This window comes from Protopterus annectens, chromosome 6.part0 (genome assembly GCF_019279795.1).
Source record: "Protopterus annectens isolate FY-2018-M chromosome 6.part0, PAN1.0, whole genome shotgun sequence".
NCBI classification, from domain to species: domain Eukaryota; kingdom Metazoa; phylum Chordata; order Ceratodontiformes; family Protopteridae; genus Protopterus; species Protopterus annectens.
The window spans coordinates 38,770,540-38,792,794 of NC_056737.1; the positions used below are offsets into that span (position 1 = coordinate 38,770,540).

Genomic DNA, 22,255 nt, shown 5'->3' on the forward strand with positions numbered 1-22,255 from the left:
GTGCTGAGAAGAGCACTTTTGGCTGACATCAAAGAGTGAAGCAGTGCTAATTTCATGAACTTTAATTTGTCTTAGGAATAAGGGTCCATTCCCGTCATGGTATTAGAAACCCAAAAGATTTGGAGAAATTAAAAAGGGAAAGATCCAGAAGGACAAACCAAAAATCTTGTTAGTGACTCCCTTTTTACCCATGCAGCATTGGTTCTCCCTTATTCTCCATATATCCAGGGGCCATGCAAGAAGATTTGCTCACACAGAAAAAAGGCACCCTGATGCACCTCAACCTACAGGATGTCACCCTGACTTTCTGTGATAGAATATTAATCCATTTCAGATACACATTTTCAGAGGATGTGTGTTCCATGAGGCAAGAAACCCTATGAATGGAAAAGATTTTCTATTTGGTCTAAGAAGAATAAGGGCCACTTTAAGGTGAAGATTCTGCTTATTATGTCTTGTTAGGGTGAGTTGCTAAAAAGTCGACCAGTTTATTCCTCCATTAAGGCACACCTCTCTGCTATCTCTACCTTTGTGACGCTTAACCCTGTGCTGCTTTCCAGAATTGAAGTCAGTCAGTTTTTAAAAGACACCCTTTACCGAGACTCACATAGAAGACCTGGTCTGCCTTCCTGGGGCATGATCTTTCTTTTGGAAAAAACTCACTTTACTACCTTTTGAATCAGCTGCCCCCACTTCTGTTAAATTCTGCACCTGGCACACAGTTCTGCTACTTTCTGTCAACTCTGCCAGTAGAGTTTCAGAGCTTCAAGCTCTCATAGCCATTTCTCCCTTCCTTATATAAGGATAGGGTCTTCTTTAGAGCCAATACCTCTTTTATGATGAAGATAGTAAATGAGCTGTCCCTCAACCAGACCATCCATTGTCCTACCCTCTTTCCTAACCTGTAAAACAAGGGAGAAAGACGACTTCATTCTGCGGATGTGCACAAAATGTTTCAGTCCTGTTCAAGCAGAATGTTTTCAGGAACGCAGACCAGCTTTTTGTCTTCTAGGAGGGTGAGTTTGGACAATCCTGTCTCCAAACAGACCATCTCCATCTGAATTTCTAAGGCTATCTCTTATTCATTGCATGGCAAATCCATGTCATCGACCATGACAACTCATTCTTCTAGAGCAGTCTCCTTAAAGGTTGCCTTCTTCAAAGGCTTTGACTCCAGATCTGTTTTGGGGGCAGCCACATGGTCATCACTTCACACCTAGCTCCGTCCTTTTAGGACTGGTACACAGCTCCCCTATATCCAACCCATCCACCCTTAACATTCTCTGGCTTTGGGAATCACCAGTTAGTATTGCAGTAGTACAACAGGAGGAACATAGTACAGTTGTGTAAGAACTTGCCATAACAGTTGATGTCCTACTGATCACTGTTGCAATATTGCATCCCTCCTTCCAACCCCCTTCACTCTCTTATTCTGTCTTTGTAGTCACTCTTTACTTTTATGGACCGAGGGGTGGTGGTATCTTCCTAGCTGGACTGCTTCTTTGATATTTACACTCAGGCACCTTCAAGACCTCCTGGCACTAGATAGTCTGAGGATCTTATGCTCATATGTCTGCTTATGTATTCCTACGCCCGTGGGTTGAAGTCGTATAGAAGGTTTTGGCTGGCCAGACATAATATTTCCTTGGGCAGGATAATCTAGCAGTGCTGGAATATTACAACAGTGGTCAGTAAGACCTCTACTGTTATGGAAAGTTCTAACACAACTGTACTATCTCATCCATTGACATCAGTTGCGTATTTTACATTCTTGACTCTCTTACTTTCGGAGTTGGCCATGTCTTGGTGCTGAAGGGTGAAGTACAAGGCCTTGGTGCCATCCTATTTGGATCTATTCTTAGTATCAGGGACTTTGGTACTTAGTTCTGCTCTAAGTCCCAGTGTCTGTCTGCCTCCTCTTGTATGGAGACAGAGATGCTTAAAGCTGGCTTATCTTGTGCCCTGTGGGGCATTATAAAGGCATTCGAGTTTTTCAGTAGAATTATTGGCCATCCATCAACACAGGAAGGGGATGCTTCCTCCTATTTGGCTCCACCCTGTGTCCTTTAGCTCCAGTCTTTGACCCAACATAACAGACCAGTTCTGATTGCCTTAAGCCATTTCTTCATCAAGGTTCTAAGGAAACATTTGGATCGTTGGATTACTCTCCTCAGTGCCCTCATAAGGTTTCAGTGCAAAAGAAGGCATATTGAATCCCCTGAGGAATCACTCACACCAGACACAGCTTTTTATGAAAGGGAGGTCCCCCCAAACCCTCAGAGGACTCCAGATTTGGAGAGATATGGTAATTAATGCATCAGAGGAGCTTGGCTCACCAACTCCCATTCCCCAGATGAGGAATTGTTTGAGGCATTCAGGACTGGCCTCTGTACCTCCTGTGTGGTCCCCTCTACAGTCTTAGTAGCCTGTTAGCAGAAATTGCATAGTGCAAACCTGATGTGGTGGTACACATCCCATATAAGCCAGACAAGAAGGTGTCAGTGCAAAAAGGAGGCACATTTGATTCCCCCTGTGGAATCCATTACACCAGATATAGCCCTTGATGAAGAGGAGCATCTCCTGCCCCCCCCCCCCCAAGGAATCTAACTTTGGGGAGTTCCTGGAATTAATGTATCAGAGGGGAACTTGGCTCAGTAATCACCCACCACTTCCCCAGATGAGGTAGTGTTGTCTGAGGCACTCAGGGCTGGTCTCTCTACCCCTGGGCTATGTGGTCCCTCATACACACTTATTAGCCTGTTAGCAGAGAAGGCATGGAGAAAACCTGATGTATTAGAGCTTATCCCACACAAGCTAGACAAGATTTGAGATAACAAAGGACAGGCATATTGTAGCAAGGGCCCTCTGATTGCTTTCCGTTGTTCCATCTGCCACGGAAAAGGAGCTGTTCGAAGAGAGTTCTAGTGTCCATCCTCCTAACAAGGAGTCCAAGATGAGAGACCATTGTGGCAAGCGGGCTTTCACCTATGGATCCTCATACATATCTCACATGACCAGGTTCCAGAGGGACCTAGCTGAACAAACATTGGATTCCCAAAGGGGACCAACTACAGACCCTAGGAAACGTATCAAAACTCAGTTGTTCTCATGTTATCCACTGCATATCTGTCCATGAGGCTACTTCACAATGCAGCAGGTTGGGCATCTAGAGTAGTAGACACCAGCATTGCCATTACCTGATGTGACTTTAATGAAGGATGCTTTTAAGTAATACTTGCTCTCTTATGGTGAATCTTCCTTTTATGGTCCAAAAGTTAAATGAACCTTGTTAGAGTAAACAAGAAGGGGAAAAGGTTGTCTACTGTGGGAATATGCTTTGAAACCCCCCTCAGGGATCCTTTTTTAGGAATCAGAAAAGTCGCAAAGGTCTCTGTTTCAGAAAATCTCAGTCTTTGTCCTTTGATTCTTCCACAGATATGGTATCTTATAGCAGAGGGGAGCCTTTTAGTGAATGCCATCACAGAGGCAGAGGGAGCCAAATAATCAGGGATTCAGGGGACTGTCTTCAGGCAAATATCTCTAATGTTCCTGAAGGGTTGCCGGACTGCTCCACTCTGGTGGCATTTGTGGGCAATCTGTCTTTTCACATAGATGTTTGTTCAGTCATCACATGGGACAAAGAGATGAGAAGTAACATATAGGAAAAATGGGAATTGTAGTAAACAATACAAGGGAGGAATGAGGCCTACAAGGCAGCAGGACTTAAATCAGCTATGTAATGTTTGAATGAGAAAGATCAGATTATAAGTGATGGTTAGTGTTTGCAACTGGGAGTTTGTCAGTAGATTGTGATGTAAAATGGTCGTGACTAGGATTGTGTTGGTGTGGTTTGTTTTCATTTATATAAATGTATTATTGTCCATGTAGTAAGTGATGGTTTAATGAAGATGTTTCTTGTTAAAAAAAAAAAGCAGGCATTGAGTAATTCATGTAATATTGATTAAGTTATATGATAAATAGCAATATATGTGAAGTATAATATTTAGGTTACTATAGTTTGATTACTTTTATATGAATGTGAATTTTCCTGTGTCACAAATAATTCAATAAAGGTGTTTAAAAAAAAAAAAGATGAGGAGCAACATATCCAAAGGCTGTCATGACTTTAATATCTGTTTCCAAACAAACTTCACTGACCTTTACAGACAGCCAGCCAAAAGAAGGCAGACTCTTAGGAGATTTTACAACTTTTGTAAAAAGTAACAATCCAAGATCTTACCAGACCGCAAATGACCCATAGTCTATTCAAAATTATTTGTAGTTCCATAGAAAATTCAGGACCTCAGGCCAATTCTGGATCTCAGTGCTAAGAAATCAGTTTGTCCAAAAGGTGAAATTCTGGGTAGTCTTGTTGCAGTCCAGCTTAAACACCGGCAGGAAGGGGATTGGATGCAATCTTTAGACCATCATCATTCTGACCTCTACATCAAAATTGAGAAGCCGCCCTGACTGCTGCTCTCCACATCTGTCTGGCAGCCAGTCATTCCCAGTTCCGATCCCATCATTTTCACCACAGACCCCCCTGGACGGTTTACCAGATGTATGTTAGTTGTCACAGCGCTTTCAGGCTGAAAGGGTTCCATGTGTTCCCATATCTTGAGGATTGCTTCCTGCAAATAAAAAAGAATCCTTTATTTTAGCAAGAGATTACTTGCGTCATGTGTATCGGTCCTTGGGTATCACAGTAAATACAAAAAAAGAAAAAAAATCAAACCTGGAACCATCCCAGTCAGTTGATTTTCTGTGGCTGCCATGTGGAGACGCATCTTCCTGCACCAAGTTTGCTTTCTTTCATAATTTAAGTCGTAGACCTTCTTCATCAGGACTCCTTTCCAGCCACTCTTGTACTGCAAACATTGGGCATGATGACAGCAGCCATTACACTGGTTCCTAGTGCCAGGTGTCACATAACAGTACTTCAGCAGACACTAAACATGGTATGGTGCTATGGTCCCAGTCCAGTCATTCCTTTCAGTTTCCTGTCAGGCTATCCACAGTTTGCAGAACTTATCCAAGGTAGTGGATTCAGTCCCCCTTATAGAAGCTAGTCGCCCCTTTGTTCCAACTCTTCTGGCAGCCACTGTTACAAGAGCGCACTGTGAAGGAAGGACGGTTCAAGGAATGTGTTTACATCATGAGGCTGACCTTCATCTGTGTACTGGAAATGAGCGTTAGAGACACCGCAGGACCTCCTTCCCCAGGTAGTGATTTTAGTGCACACAGCACGTCAACAAGCAAGGAGGAACCCGATCATATACCTTTTGCCACAAGGGCGTGTCTGTGTGTGTGTGTGTGTGTGTGTGTGTGTGTGTGTGTGTGTGTCTTTTCTCCCCAGGCCTCCGCTGAAAATGGGCTCTAGCCCAGTCGGTTATACCCACTTAACAAATGTCAAATAATTAGCTCTCCTAGTTGCCTATTAACTTTGATGAAAGAGTTTGTATCTTTATGGGAATTACCCTTCCTGATTTTTGCAATTTTTTCCTTTTGTTGTATATCTTGTTTAATTTGGGATGCCACCAGAACAGTTTGTTTCTGGGCCCTTTTTTTTTTCTTTTGGGAGGTGCTATGGCCTCTATGACGTGTCTATAAACATTGGCATGGTTGTACAGAGTTTTTGAGAGCAATTTAGTGTAGGGTGCTATGTTCTTAGGGTTTGGAGGGAAGTTGAGTTTTAACAAACCATCACTTAATAAAGATAAATTGCCTTGGAATAGTTCCTGTTACTGGTTTTACTGGAATTTTGGAGTTGATTTTGATTTCGAAGGACACATCTTTATGGTCAGACCTTAGCAGGGGGATGGAAAATTGGGAAGGAGAGTGCAGCATTCTTCCATATTTGTGAGCATGAGGTCCATTGTGTTGGAACTTTTAGTGAGTGTAGTCAATATTTGGCCAACAGTGTTTTTATTTATGAAGTTCAGGAATCTCTCTGCATGTAGATTTGAGGCCGTGTAGGATTTCCATTCTACAGATTGGTAATTAAATTCTCCCATGAGTAGGGTGTTAGGTTGTATGGTAAGTGTCTCTAGGTCTAAATATGCATTGTGAGCTTCTTGGGACATGGGGGGTGACCTATAGTAGGTTAGGTTATGGTACTCAATTTTGTCTATGGTGATCTGCACGTGGAGGAACTCCAGCACAATATGCTGTTTGACCACCCTAGAGGTATGTTTGTTATTGATGTATAGTGTGAAACCTCCACCTTTAGCCTGGGTCTGTGCAGCTACTGGTCTAAAAGTGTTGAAGGCACTGAAACCTTGCATTGCCAGCGTACACTCTACTGCTTTAAAACATGTCTCTGTTACTGCACACATGTCTGTGTTTTTGAGCACAAAGAGGGCTTGCAGGGAATGTAGTTTTTTTAGGTTGCTGGCATTGAGCAGTAACACTGAGATTCAGTTGAGTTAATTTTCTATGTTGGTAGGGTTGTCAGTTTAACATTGCCTAAAAAAGGCACTATGAGGGTGGATAAAGTTTAAGCAAGTATTAAAAAGCCCAGAGATGCAGAACATCCTTAACCAAGCAATATGGTCTGTAAACCATGTCCTCTCAAGCTGACAAATATCGGATCCCCTTAGAATGACACCAGAAAGACATTTTTTGAAATCGGTCATTTTTTGATGGTATTGTAGTATCATCTTTGATGATGGTAGTATGCTGCTGAATGCTAGGCTCATACTAACCTGAGACTCACAATCTGAGAGCTCCATGATACCTTTGTTCATATAGTTCTGCGAGGTACATCTCAGGTCATTTACACCTACATTGACTATGATGGAATCATACTGGTACCTGTGATGTAATGACTTCAGTGTGTCCGTGATTTGGTAGATCCTGGCTTTAAATAAGCAACTAACCATTGTCTTCTCCTTGTTCAGCCTGGTTACAGTCTTACAGTGGAGTCCCTTATTATGAGCATCCTAGGAAGTGTGTTTGCTTGCCTTATGCATGCTTAGAGTTTGAGGCTCCATTGAGAGTGTTTCTGTGTGTGGTATTAGGTGGTGGTGTTCCTGAGTGCCTTTGGGCTTCCTGAGACAGGTGGTTTAGCCAGTCTTTGTTATTTGGAAGATTGCTTTTAAGTGCATCAGCATATGTTAGTCAGTATGTGTGTCGTGTGCTATATCAGCTGGGGGTTGTGTGCCTGGTTTCAAAAACCTGATGTGCGCTTGTATCCTAGAGTTTAGCCTATAGTGTCCTTGTGTAAGCTCACCTCTCACAGACTGGGACTGCTTCTTTACGCCAAATTCTTTGGCTTCCCAAAAGATTTATAAAACATTTTTAAACGGCACATTCATCCTTAGACGTCCCATCAAGGATCCCAGGCCACCATTTATGGGGGCTGTGTTTGGCTTATTGGTTAATGTCCTCACCTGGTATAGGGTTTGATTCTGATGCTGGGTTATTGGCTCGGCTTAAAATGGCTGTTCAGGGCAGTTAGTTTAGTATTCACCTGTGAGACCTAAATTTTGCAATGCAAGCTATCACTCAACTCCAGTTTGAACCTGTTTTTAGTTGTACAATAAAGCGTCTCTCATAGAAGACTACTTCAGTAACATGAATGTTTAAACTCCATGCATTGTCTTGCAAACTACCATATCTAGTTTTTCTTAAGGACAGAGTCCATCTAAGGCCAAATCATTTTATTGTTCCTTAAATTGCTTCTAAAATGGCTCTGAACTAAACCATTCATCAACCTTTTTTTTTTTTTTTGCCTAATCATACTATCAAAGGAGAATATCTGTTTCGTAAAATGGATGTTCACAGACAACTACATTTCTGCCTTCACTGGGCAAAAACCTTGTGTCCTTTTACAAAGCAAGACTAGGAATCAGTGTCTAAAAAGACTGTCTCCAGATGGCTGTCCAATTTTGTTGCATTCATAGATTGAATAGCAAACACCAGGGTGCTAAATTAGAAGCATATTCTACTATATAAATCTTCACTTTCATAGCCATTTTCAAGAATTCTTCCATAGATTACATTTGTGCTGCAGTAACATGGTTAAGAGTGCACATCTTTGTCAAATATTATAAACTTGATGTCATATCAAGATCCAGGCTTCCTTTGTATCTGCGATCCCCTGGGGGAATCCTTTCATTATGCAAGCTAGAAAAAATTGGGTTGGTTTCTGTCCCATATGGATGTACAGGACAGTGTAGGATACAAAAGTTATGTAACAGTGGACTCTTATTGTCCCTCAGTGTCCATCTTGACAGTACCTCCTACCGTTCCCCTTCCAAGTTGTCACTCTTCTTCCTGTATAAACTTGGTAGACCTAAACCTGAAGACTTTATCCATCTTTCCTCAGTGCCATGGTATCTGATGGGGACAGACTTGATCTGAGGAGCAGTAAGGCTGGACTACATTATGGGAGAGGAGGCAAACTTGATTGGTGGTGGATAACTCATCACTCAGGATGGACCGAAATGGACAACAAAGCCATTATGGTAAGTATTTAACTTTTATTTTATTTATGAGCCAGTGGCCTTCATGAAGGTTGACTAGGTTTATCTCATGTTGGTCTTTATGTATACTCATCTTCTTATTATCCTTTCGGCTTTTCCCGGTTAGGGGTCGCCACAGCAGATCACCTGTCCTCTCATGATTGCCAGTAGAGTTTTTACGGTGTCGAGTTGCCAGCCCGGCACCAAACCTTCCACGGAAGGCACACACACTCATGCCTAGGGCCAATTTAGAGTGTCCAATCCACCTACAGCATGTCTTTGGGATGTGGGAGGAAACCGGAGCACCCGGAGGAAACCCATTTGACCACAGGGAGGACATGCAGACTCAACACAGAAGGCACCCCAGCCTAGGATCGAACCGAAGAACCTCTTGCTGTGAGGTGACAAGCTAATCGCTTCACCAACATGGCTGCCCTTTATGTATACTCATCTAATTGGATGATTTAATTTTAAAGTTGGGAAAAGGCAAACCCTCTTTAGGGGAGATTGTAGTTTTTTTCAAACATGAGTGATAAAGGTGTCAAGTTTGCTGCTGCTGTTAATGGGACTTTCTGAGGTTAGTTGTATTTGAATATGTGTTAATCGTTCTCTCCGAATTTCAGACAGAGAGAGTCTTGAACATGAGGGATCTTTCATGATCCAGAATATAAGGCAAGAGACACATTTCAGTTGACCCAAGGACAGGAGCAGTTTTGTCTGAGACTGAGAAGCTCAGGCTTCCAAACCCATTGGCACTTGGTTCTGAACTTCTGTACCCTCTCTAACTGGGCTGTGTTTTTGTCAGGAGGATACAGACCAAGGCATTACTCTGTGATTGGGTGAATTGCTGAAGTGTAGAAGAGACGCACTGACATCTCTAGTGTGATTAGAAGTCTTTGCAGGTGTCATATGAGCCACACTAAAGGCTTTCTGTTGATTAACAGAGGCTTCCATTAGTAACTGAGCTTGGGTCCTTAATCACAATCTTTAACTAAAATAGCTTTTTCTGATGTAATAGGTTGGTAGAAATTTACTGCTTCTAAAATGTGTCTGTGTCATATTTGCATCTTTGGAGTGTCAGCCTGTTCTTTTATCATTGGGAGTATATTATATTTGTCCCATGCGGAAATGATGAGGTATCAGAACGGGAAAGAATAATTCAAAGACTGTAGCTGTTAGGAATCTTTGTGATCCAGAGATTATTGGTATAAACTCAAACATCTGAGAAAACTATGCAGCAAAACAAGAAGATTACATAGCCCCGGTAACCTCCTGTGGTTCAGTAGTGCTGGGTGTAAATGGTTGTTTAGAAGTTCCGGCACTGCTTTGAAAATTGTTTTTCCTAAATCGATTTTTGGTTATTCACAGATGGAGTACTGTGAAAAAAGCACTTTGCGGGACACAATAGATCAAGAGCTGTATAGAGATGTGAATCGTTTATGGAGGCTTTTCCGTGAGATTTTGGATGGACTTGCCTATATTCATGAACAGGTGAGAAAGGAATTTGTTGTTTGCAGATGCAGAAATATCTCTTTATTATTTGCTTTGTGTCATTCAAGTTTTTTAAAGTGATTTCATTAGCACAACTTTCAGTATAAGAATTCCTGAGCAGTATGCATCTGAATGAACTTTGCAGGGTTAATCATAGATAGCTCTTCTCAGAGGGGAGGGGAATAGCTTCCCAGCCTCATTGATGGAGTAGGCTTCATGTTTATTTGTTCACAGATTTGTACCACGCTTATGCCCCTGTCATCTGTCTGAAGCTTAGCCACACCTGACGGATGTTGGAATTTGAGTGTCTGATTTTTAAAGGTAGAAGTGTGCTAGCATTAATGTTAAGAAAATGAGAGCTGATTTCAACAGTGAGTGGGGACGTTGCATAATGAGCATGTCTGCTTTGCTATTGCTGTTTATTTAACATTTGTTGACCGGGAAAGTCCGACAAGGACAGAACCTATTTTCAGCAGAAGCCCGGAGAGAAACGCTCCAGATGCTTGTCTTTGAAATGTGGGAGGAAACTGGAGTACCCGGAGGAAACCCACACAAACGCAGGGAGGACATGCAGACTCTCCACAGAAGGCAACCCAAATGATCGAACCAGAGAAACTCTTTCTATAAGGCGACGTTAACCGCTGCACCACTGCGCTGCCTGTTATTTATGTTTATTTTTGTTTTTAGTTATTTTACATTTTACCATTGTTTTTGTTCTTCTGTGTTCCTTAACAGCTGAAGGGAGGACTTTTGAGATAGGTTTCAGATAATTAACCTTTGATTTCATTCTTAAATTTGTAGATTTTACTGAATGATGTATTTTTTAGTTCAGAAACATTTGCATGCATCCATTTACTCTTTCATTAGATGTTTATTTTTCACACACACCGCTGTTTGATTCCTCTAGTCCACAAAAAGGGTTTCTCAGGTAATTTAAAGTAGGTGTTCAATAAAGTAATGTGCAAACTATGTTCATAACTTTCAGTGGAAAGAATCAGGGATCAAGAAGAAAATAATTGGTTACAAGAAATCTTGGTTAGGGATGCTTTTTTGAAAACTGGTAAAACAATATCTGCAAACATTTCTGTGTAGAGAAACCTATCTGACTGCAAATCATGTACTTTTTACTAACTGTAATCTGTTAATATCCCAGTACAAGTTTTAAGAGTGACAGAGACCAGTTTTAGTTGCAAAATTAAAAACACTTTGGAGTTATAATTGTGATGATTTGCATTTATTTGCCACTAAAGAAGACTTAAATGCAAGTTCCTCTAGAATCTGTGTATTTTTATACTTTGTCCTTAAAATGGAAAAAGAATCACATCTGATAGTCTTCAGTTTTGTCATCTTTTGTGGGGAGAACATTGGCTCCTCTTTTTTCATGCTGATGTGTTGATTTTGGAGTGTTCTGAGTGCCTTTATTTGGGAGAACTCTAAGGGCCGGTATTGCATTTTTATGTCTAGTTGCTACTAAACAATCTTAGCAGCTTAGAAAGTAACTCTTGTTTGTGTGCGTTTCCAGTGTTCATGAAGGTCACACTACCAGATTGCTCAAAGGTCTAGGGTCAAGCGCTTCAAGATGGTTACTTAAGTCACTGTGTTATTATTATCTAACTAGCTCAGTAGTTAATTTTTGTTTCATTAATTTATTTATTTAGTAAGTTGTTTATCTATTTTATTCAGGTGATAGTTGGAGAGCCTGATTTTGCTAGGTAGGGAATAATGTGCCACTGCTATGGCTTTTTTAAGGTAATGTGACTGTAGGTATTGTAAGGGGCAGAAAACTTTGCAGATTTTAAGGTCTAGTACAGAAGGGGCTCTAGGCAGCTATTGACCTAGGGGTACACTTGTTTGCCCTGTCCTTAAAACAAAGGTATTTAGGAGGATAGGACATTTTCTTAGTAATCCTTCTTTTGTGGGGAAATGAGGCGTTGTTTCTGAGTAATGCATACTAGGATGAGAAGATGAGGTGTGGGAAACCATGTGGGAATGAGGCATTGTTTTGTACACCTAATCTTTCAGGACAGTCAGCTTTCTTTTCATTTCTTACCAATACTTTGCTCTTGGAGCTTTCTTTCTGCCTAGCTTAAAGCATTTCTGTTTTAGGAGAGTACTGAGCAGCTAAGGAGTGCCTCTTTCTCTTTAAAGGAAAACTCCACCTTAGAACTAAAAAAAATCTATTTTTTCACTCTGTCGTTGCTTTCTTAGCTATTTTAATACCTCAAAATCACTTTGACTGCTTCTTATAGAATTTTAAGATGTTTTCTGCAAAATCACTGCCAATGGGGCTTGACATGTCAATGTGATCTTGTTTTTTTTTCAAGCATTTCTCTTTCCCATAATCCATTTCAAGTCTGTGTTATAAAAGTCATGCTAGACATAAGGAAGTTGTATTGTATTCCCATGCCATTGACATGTAATGGGATTAGTGTCAGTCACTGTCATCTTACTGGCTGTAACAGGACTGCTTCTTCTATTTCTTGAATGGCTCTCATTTGTGTGTTGCTCAGGGTTTGTTTTACAGTATACTAAGGAGTTCTACAGCTGCAACCAAAAGAGTAGCTAAACTGCAGGCCTTTGTTCAAAATATCATTTTGTAGTCCAAGATGAATTGATGGTCCTATCACCCCACACTTTGGTAAACATGTTGATGTTCTTCGTGTTTCACTGTTGCAGTCCTGACAGTTGGGGATTTCCTGCTGGGAAAGATCTCGGTCGGCCTAACAGAGAAACTTTTTACACCTCCCAGACAGACACCCTGACCAATGTCAGTATGCTCAGGTATAAAGGGAACCAGCCTACATCATCACTTCAGTCTTTTCTAGACGCCAGAGCCCAAAGCAGATTTCAAGTGTGTTGGTTGGTCCCCACCAGAGAGACGTTATTGGAAAGGTAAGTACCCCATTGGGGGACTCTCTTCTTTCTTCTTTGACTCATGTTAAATAGTTAATAATTGTCTCCGCTGTGGTAAACAAATTCCACACAGAGACTTCCGTATGCTTCGTATCAATTGCTTAGTCAGCAGACCACGACATCTCTGTCGTTTCTGTGCTAGGTTTAACACTAGAACTGTTAGGCATAGAGCAGTATTTTTAGTTAATTTTCTGAGGCAGGAATCTGTGCAGTCACATACTGTGGCATCCGATGGTCGTCCCAAGCTCGATGTACCTAAGCACAAGAAAGAGAAGAAACAAAAGACTAGGTCGGACGACACTCACTCATCCCCTGACTCGCGTACTAGACTTATGATTGTTGAGGAAGGTGAGGCATTTTTGTAGCCCTTCAACCTTTGATTTAGTGACCCAAGCCCCTGAGACCCATTTGAGTTAGACATGCCTTCGATTTCTACAGCTCATATCTTCAGCTCATCGGTTGGCTCTGAGACTGCTTCACGGCTTAGGTCTATTCCAGTGCATCTACAATCTAAAGAGTCAGGTGCCAGGGCGTTGGAAGCTCCTAAGCCTAAGACCAAACTCACACCAAAGAAAGGCATAGTGGCAGGGTCTTCTCCTAGGCCTGTGGGCTCCCAGTTTCAGGGACACCATCAAGACTTGATCAGATTGGCTGAAGTCCTCATTAACATTGTAAGGTCCAGACAGACTTCAGGGGTATATCACCCCAGAGAAGAGAAAAAGACACACCCACCCTGAATTCCTCCCTGATCCATTGCATTCAGAAGAAGAGTTTATTTGATGGACTCTGCATCTGAGAAAGGCCCTGCTTACACCTCTTATGAGGAATCTAATTCAGAGGAAATTCTCCCCTCTGCCTCTCCGCCTAAAGACCTCACCTTTGGAGATTGGATTCTTCATGCTGTTCGGCAGCATTTTCATTGAGAAGCTGAAGAATGCCCACAGGCCAAAAAGAGAGTCAAGGAGATGTTCTTCGTGTTTCACTGTTGCAGTTGGCCTGATTATCAAAGTTTTGGGTCCTGCGTCTTTTGTTGTCTCATCTTCCATGACGTTAGGTAGTCAGGGGTGTAAAGCATGCAGCCGACGCCATTACATCAGTCTTTCTTGCCGTGCAGTGCCTGAAGCAGAAGCAATTCGCAAGTGCCGGTCAGCTGACTCCTGAAATTTTCAATGTTATGTAGTCCAATCTCGCCTTCATTCTTACCCGTGGGTTCGGAGCCGAATCTTGGCTCCGACTCTGCCATACTGTAGCTCGAAGTCTTCAATTGGCTTGTGGCTAAGAGGTATCCCATCATGCAACAGGTCTGTTCCCCAGATCTCGTTTGCACGTTACGCTCAGACGTGGTCTCGCTTTTGGCCATGGCTAAGTATAATGTTTATAAACTTTTTATAACTTTTGACTTGTTGCTCAAAAAAGCTATTTTAATAGCTCTGTGTGTGTGGTAGTGGTGTTTTACTGCCTTTGTTTTGTTTCTCTTGCTGTTTTTGTGGCCTTCTCGGGTGCCGTTTTGGTATCCCGTTTGTTTCCCTTCTCCCCACGGGCTAGGCCCGTTTCAGTTAGAGGATCTAGTCCTCTCCATTGTTTCCGTGTGGTCTTTGGTTTGGTGCTCCATTCTGTTAGCATTTAGTGTTGTGTCTGGCTAGTGGTGCTATCCTGCCTTTGTTTCCCCGGGCTAGGCCCATTTCAGTTAGAGGACCTAGTCCTCCCTGTAGTCTTTTCTCGCCGGTTACTAGGCCGTTTTAGTTAGAGGCTCTGTTTCTCGTGCGGGGTTTAATTGGGTCTAGTGTGTGTACGTATTGCTTTGTACCTGTGTGTGTTTTCCTTTTCAGCATGTCCAAGGGTTGTAAGGAACACAGGCCTTCGTGCTTTAAAAAGTGTGTTGAATGCAACAATAAAATGTCTTTGACTGATGGGCACTCTGTGTGCGTGTACTGCTTGGGGGCTATATTCACCTCCAAGAGTCCTGCTTGTTTTGTCATTCCTTCAGTCCCCATGTACTACAGGAGAGGAAGAACAAGCTCATTTTGAAAGGACTGCTTAAACACTCCTTTGAGGAAGACTTGGCTAAGTCTTCCAGTGCATTATCCTCTCCAGCTAAAAAGGATAAAAAGACTTTTAAGAAGCGCTCTCCGGCTCCGTCTGTTTCTTCAGAGCCGCCAGAGAAAGTTACTAGAACAGCTTCTCCTTCTGTTCCACCTCGGTGCCAACAGAAGGTAGTGTCTTGACTAAGTCCTTATCAGCTCCCAGCCTTTCGGAGACGGTCATGGATATTTTGGTTCGGAGCCGGTCTCCAGTTATTCGACTGGTTTCTCCTTCACGCAAGTCCCCTTCTGTAGAGAGATCCAGATCTCCAACAATATCCTCCAGGTCCTCCAGGACCCTTTCCAATGAGGACGTTGATAGGGTGGTGAAGAAACTGCTTCGGTGTTGGCCAAATTCATTTCGGATCCGACCCAGTCGGCTCCGGAGCCTATGGCCTCTTCATCCTTTGTTGTTCCTCCTCAGAGCCTTTCTCGGCCTTCGGAGCCAAAGTTATCAGTTCCGTCGGGTGCCGTTAGGTCGGTTCTAGTAACCTCACCTGGCCTCTCGGTTTCGATTTCCGCTCTGACCCCGTTGGCTCCGTCCACAGGGTCGAGGGTCCACGGTTCTCCGGTCAAACCCGAGGGGAGGGCTCAGATCGATCTTCATCGGTTCTGAGCCTTCCTCTCAGTGCTTCGGTTTGAGTGAGCTTGGACTTCATCTCCTCAGCGCCGAGGGCTTACTACTGTATCCTCTACAGTTAGTTGGCCTTCGGAGCCAGGGGGATCAGCCTTTGAGGTTGTGAGGAACGTGCTGGCCAGGTTGTCAGCTGCATCCAACGGCACTGATACTCTTCCCCCTCCAGCACTGGTGTCAGTTTCAGATCACCCTCTATCCATGGGCAGCTGAGACCCTAAGCCTCAGGATACCTCCATGAGTGGTCCCCAACCTTCTGACGTCTCCCCAGAGTTTTTGCCTGTGGAGCCCACCAGAAAGAGATTGTGTAAGAGAAAACACCTTGACTCCCCAAATGAGTCTCTCACGTCAGGCACCGACCTCGAGGAGTCAGAGGGGTCCCCCAAGTCATCTTCTGAAGATATCTCCTCTTCAGATTTCCTGGAGATCTTGGAGCAGAGAGGCGGCTGGCCCTCCAAATCCCCTTCTGATGAGGAGTCGGTGTTCTGAAGGCTTTCGGGTCTCAACCCTCCATCTCTTGGGTTTCTCCCCCATTTTGATGAGCTACTAGATCTTGTTTGTGAAAAGGTGTGGGAAACTCCTGACACTGTGGAACCGGTCCCTAGAAGACCCAGTAAGTTTTTGTCTGCCTCCACTGACAAGGAATATCTAACTAAAGGCATTCCAGTAGATGCCATGGTGGTGGCAGCAGCCACCAAGAAGGAACTTGCTGAAACTTTGTCTACCCTCCATCCGCCTAACAAGGAGTCCCAGGCTATGGACAGGTATGGGAAGCATGTGTTTACCTCAGCGGCCTTTACACTGCGGACGCTGAACTACTTGATTCATTTTGCAAGGCTCCAGAGAGATCTTCTAAAAGAGCTAGGAGATTCCCTACAGGGTAACATTTCTGATGCAGTGGCACAGAAGGTTAATACACAGATGTCTACCCTAAATTCTCTTACCAACTCCTCCATGAGGATGATCTCATACGCAGCCGACAGAGCGAGTAGGGCAGCGGGTTCTGGAGTCTCTCTTCGGAGACCCTCCTGGATGCGCCTGTGCAATTTCACAGAGGCCTTCAAGTCTACGTTCACCAATGCCCCCTTTGATGGTTCATCGTTGTTCGGAACCAACGTGAAGGACACTCACACTAGGTGGAGCAGGAAGGAAAAACCCTGTCTGCCGTGGGAGTCCATTTTTCCATGTCTTCTAGACCTTACCCCAAGGGCCAGAAGGGTGGAAAAATGTGGTTCAGAAAGTCGCAGAGGTTTTTTCAGGGCACACAAAATGACTCCCCCTCCAGAGGCATGGGAGGGGGTGGAAATTCAGGTAGATGCCACCTTAGAGGCAGAGGAGGCCCGCATAACCAGGGGGACCTGATTCCTTTCGTGGTTCTCCCTACCAGCGCTCTTGAAGGGAGGCCCAACTGTGCATCTCTGGAGCCGGTCAGGGGTTGCATTTCTTTATTCCCAGAAGCTGGCAAGACATCATCCAAGACGAGTGGGTATTAAACATAATTTCCAGAGGTTATCATATTCCCTTCGCTTATCCTTCTCCGCCAACCAAGAGAATCCCAGACGTTCCAATCAGTCACAGGGATTCCGCAATTTTAGAAATAAAAAAGTTGCTTTCAAAGGGAGCCATCCAGCCTCTCCCCACAGACCAAGTAGGATTAGGGACTTATTCAAGATTCTTTTTGGTGCCGAAAAGAACAGGGGACCCGAGACCCATCTTGGATCTCATTCGATTGAACCTTCATAAGTCCAAGTTCCGCATGGTCACCTTACAGTCAATACTCCCTCTGTTAGGGAAAGATGTGTGGATGTGCTCCATTGACCTCAAAGATGCTTACTACCATATCAAGATGGACAGGGCATCGAGAAGTCATCTACTCTTCCGTCTGGGAGCCAGTCATTTTACATTTCGCGCTATGCCCTTTGGTCTCACCACAGCCCCCAGGGTGTTATCCAAATGCATGGCAGTTGTAACGGCTCACTTGAGGGATTCCAAGTGTTTCTGTACCGGGACGACTGGCTCCTTTCTGCCACCACCAGGCATTTACTGTTACAGACCATTGACGCCACCATTACACTGTGCCAAAGGTTAGGAATTACTCTAAATTGGAAAAAGTCTGCGTTGTTGCCCTTGTAGCATGTCACTTTTATCGGCGCCGAACTAGATACGGTGCTCATGAGGGCCTTCTTACCAGAACAGAGAATTCAGGCTCGACAACAGCAGGTCTATGCCTTACTACCATTGAGGAAGGTCAAGGCAAAAGGGGTCCTCAAGTTATTAGGGACCATGTCTGCCACGATCATGCTAGTTCCCCTTGCCAGACTACACATGAGGGTTCTTCAGTGGCTGCTTTTCGCCCAGTGGTCACTACAGCATCTTCCACTCTCCCATTCTATTCTGATTATGGACACGTGCAAGCAGGATCTACGCTGGTGACTTCAGGCCAGCAATCTCAACGTGGGCAAGCCGTTTGTCCCATCTTCTCCAGTTGCCATGGTGATCACGGATGCCTCCCAGATCGGGTGGGGGGGAATTATCTTGGCAGGACTGTCCATGGTACGTGACAGGATCACGAAACCCATTTGCATATCAATGTCTTGGAGATGAGAGCAGTGCTATTAGCGTTGTAAGCACTTCAGAGCTTTCTCCCTCTAGGGACAATTGCAATTCACTCAGACAACATGTCAGTGGTATGGTATCTGAACAAACCGGGAGAAACCAAATCATACCCCCTTTGCAGAGAGGCACTTCGAGTTTGGCAGTGGGCGGTGTCTTCCCAAAGCTTTCTAGTTGCAACGCATATACCGAGGAAGTCCAACGTGATTGCTGACAGGCTGAGCAGAGCTATCCTAATGCCTCATGAGTGGTCCCTGAACAATTGTTGCGGAGAAGATATTCCACAGATAGGGTCAGCCTTTCTGCAATCTATTTGCCAACCCCCTCAATGCCAAATGCAGCAGCTACTTCACCCTTATCTCCCGGAGGGGGAGACACCCAGGGATGCTGTGGTTCACGATTGTCCCTCCGGTCTTTTCTATGCCTTTCCACCGTTACCTCTGATATCAAAGGTCATTCAGAAAGCACAGTCTTTGGGAAGCAAAATGATCCTCATTGCCCCACACTGGCCTCTTCAGATTTGGTTTCTCTTTCTTCAGCTCTATCTAATGGACAAGCCCTGGATTCTGGACCCAGCACCAGATCTGCTGACTCATATGTCAGGACAGTTCCATCTCTCTATCCAGACCCTCAAGTTGACAGCTTGGCTGCTCCAGTTCTGTCCTTAGTCAGGCTTCATGATTTTTCCCCGGAAGTGGTCCATATTCTATCATCTTCCCACAAGCCTTCTACCAGGAATATTTATTCCAGTAAGTGGAAGAGATTTTATATTTGGGCCTGTGAGAGACGTATTGCTCCTTATACAGCGCCTATTTCGGCAATATTGTAATTTCTTTCTCAACTGTTCAGTCAGGGTCAGCTGCAGGAACCATTAAAGTGCAACTGGCAGCGATTTCTATCTTTCACGTTGCTAATGAGCCCAACCTTATGGCTCATAGGCTTTGTAGGGCTTTTCTGAAAGGGACATTGTTACTCTGACCTCCAGTCTTTGATCCAGTGATGCCATGGGACCTCAGTTTTGTACTACATTAGCTCACCTCAACTCCCTTTGAGCCCGCAGCTACGTGTAACATTAAATTCTTGTCATGGAGGAGCGTATTCTTGGTAGCCATAACTTCAGCTAGGCGGATCTCTGAACTCCAAGCATTATCAATTAGGCCACCTTATTTGGTGTTTCACAAAGATAGGGTCTCTTTAAGAACCAACCCTTCTTTTGTTCCAAAGGTTGCCTCTGCTGTCAATATCAACCAATCCCTTGAGTTGCCTGTGTTTTTTCCTGAATTCTCCAACAAGGCAGAATTTAAGTTTCATCAGCTAGATGTTCATAGACAATTGCGTTTCTATTTACATAGGACAAAAGATTTCAGGAAATCAGATCAAATGTTTGTCTCGTTTTCAGACACTAGACTACTACTCCTGTTTCTAAGGTAACCTTGTCTCGCTGGATGTCTGATTGTATCTCATTCATTTATGCTTCCAATGGCAAAGAATTACCTTTAAAGTGAAGGCTCATTCTACACGATCTGTTGCTACCTCAACTGCGTTTCAGGCTAGGATGTCTATGGATGATGATTGTGCTGCAGCAACATGGGCTTCACCTCATACCTTTATTAGTCACTACAAATTAGATCCGGTCGCTAGATGCAGATCTTCCTTTGGTTCCACAGTGATCAAGAGTTTTTCACTGAGCCACCCAAGATCAAGGTGCTAGGGACGCTGTCGCATGGATAAGAATGAAGGCGAGATTGGACTACATAACATCAAGAAGTTATGTACTCACCATAACGTTCGATGTATGTAGTCCATCTCGCCTTACATTTTTTCTAACCCTCCCTCCTTTCCCCTCCTGGAGGGACCTGGAGGTATAGTCTCTAGGTGTCAGTAGTTATTTTTGTTGGGGTTGTTGTTGTTCTCAGTGTATGTGTCTGAGAGCTGGCAGCAAACAAGATCTGGGGAATAGACCTGTTGCATGAAGGGATACCTCTTAACCACGAGCCAATTGAAGACTTCGAGCTAGAGTATGGCTGAGTCGGAGCTGAGGTTCGGCTCCTAACCCAGGGGTAAGAATGTAAGGCGAGATGGACTACATACATCGAACGTTATGGTGAGTACATAACTTCTTGTTTTAGAGTTTCAGATCTGAAGTCTTCAACTAAGCTAAGTACCCCATTGGGGAACCTTTTTCTTGCTCTAAACTGATGTCAGTAAAAGTTAACAACTGTATTTCTTTGAAAAGCAAATACCTCATAAAGATTTTCATTCAGACTGCATTCCTTGCCTGTACTGCGGTGGTGGTGCTGCGGTAGCATTGTCGCTTCACAGTAAGACGTTGTCCTGTTCGATCCTAGACTGATTTTTTTTTCAGAATTAAAGATTTTTAAGAAATGATTGAGAGGAAGTTAAGCAGAAAAGAGCAAAGCTTTCATTTCAGAGTAAAACATGGCATGTTTCATATGGATTGTATGAGAGTTTTTGGATTTTGTTTGAATGGAAGAATATGATATTGTATTATCCTGTGGAGAATGCTGATAGGGAAGTGTGGGTGTGTTTTATATTATGGTAATGTGTCTCTAATTGTAACACAGTAGCTGAAAGATGTATGATGTAGTTGGGATTATGATTTTCTGGAGATGGAAATGTTGGATTTTTTTTAAATTCTGTCTATAATATTTTCAGTTGAGACTTTTACAACTGAGCTCTCACCAGCTGAAGTTAAGTGGGACCCTGGTTTAACATCTCATCCCAAAGATATATTACTTTTATGGAGGGAATAATTTAACCAAGGGAGTTAGTAGTCACTAGCACTAAATTGTTTGCCTTAGCTGAAGCAATGGATGAAAATGTGTTTATTTTAGTATATGTTTTGTTAACCAGGTTTAACATGTTGGGCAGTGCCCATTTTCAGAGGAAGCCAGAGGGAAAGCCACCATGTAAACATGTAAATTTACTGTACAGAAGTAAGTTATTTATCAAGTCACTTACGGTGTAGATAAAAAAAAAGTTACAAAAAGAAGCAGTTAACACATGAAGATGACTTTTATAGACACTGCTTTGTTAAAGACCATGTCACACATGAAATCATACAGTGGAAAATTGAGAATGGAACATGGAGAGGGAAGAATAAAAGAGGCTGATAGGGAATGAATAGGAGTGGTACCAACGGCTTTACCAAAGTGAAGGACAAGAACTGCTTTGCTATGGCATTTGTCTTTGTATGTCATAATATTATCATTAATATGATCACCTGGTAGTTTGACATCGTAGAAAATGACCTTTGCCCTGGAAATGCTCTCGACTCCAGTCTTTTCCATCTGCAGAGCAAAATGTGTTACAAGAGTTGCTTTCCTAGTTTGTTTCTGGCTTAGGTGCTGTAGAGATGTTTCCACTGGGTTAGCAAGAAATTATTTTTATTGTTGTGTTTATATATAGTACCCATGTGGTATGGGAGTTTCTAGGGTCAGGCTCAGCTTAACCTTTTTTTACATGAAGTTTTGCATGGTCATAACCCTGAACAGATCAACCCTAGTAATGATAGCCACCCCCACCCTAAGCTAAGTGCCCCTCTGTATTATCAGTAGCCATCCTCACTGTGTCCAGGGATGGTGCGGTCAGTGCAGTACTACCCAGTCAGATAATTTCTAGTCATCTCCTGTTAATCACTTGCGTGTTAACTTTGTGCATCCTAACTGGAATGCATTTAGGATGAAAGCAGAACAAAAAGGGACATCAGTAATATTCCCTTACTCCATCTTGCACCCAAACTTTGGAATGATTCCCTTGTTATATCTTTTGTACATAGTTCCTTCAGTTAATGAATTTAGGCCAAATTTCAGCAATTTGATTCCATAGTCTACACAGCTTACTTCCCAACTGAATTTAGGGAAAAAAATCTCCTGCCTGAAAATTAGATAAACTTATTGGTCCTCTTCACTGTAGTGCTTCTTCACTCAGAAGATGTCCTACCAACCTTTGGGGTCTGTACAATGTAATTCTGTAATGGTCACAGTTCAGTGCAATATCTTCTTCTTCTCTTCCGGCTGTTCCCGTTAGGGGTCGTC

General features: G+C 43.2%; 1 protein-coding gene across 3 annotated transcripts in view; it reads left to right on the forward strand.

Moving 5' to 3' along the window:
- EIF2AK4 (eukaryotic translation initiation factor 2 alpha kinase 4) overlaps positions 1–22,255 on the forward strand; it is a 3,701,979-nt gene that overhangs the window by 1,252,752 nt on the left and 2,426,972 nt on the right. For all 3 annotated transcript variants that reach the window (XM_044073832.1, XM_044073831.1, XM_044073833.1), the window contains one exon: positions 9,834–9,956. In XM_044073832.1, coding sequence (XP_043929767.1) covers positions 9,834–9,956 — 123 coding nt within the window. The remainder of the gene's footprint in view (positions 1–9,833; positions 9,957–22,255) is intronic.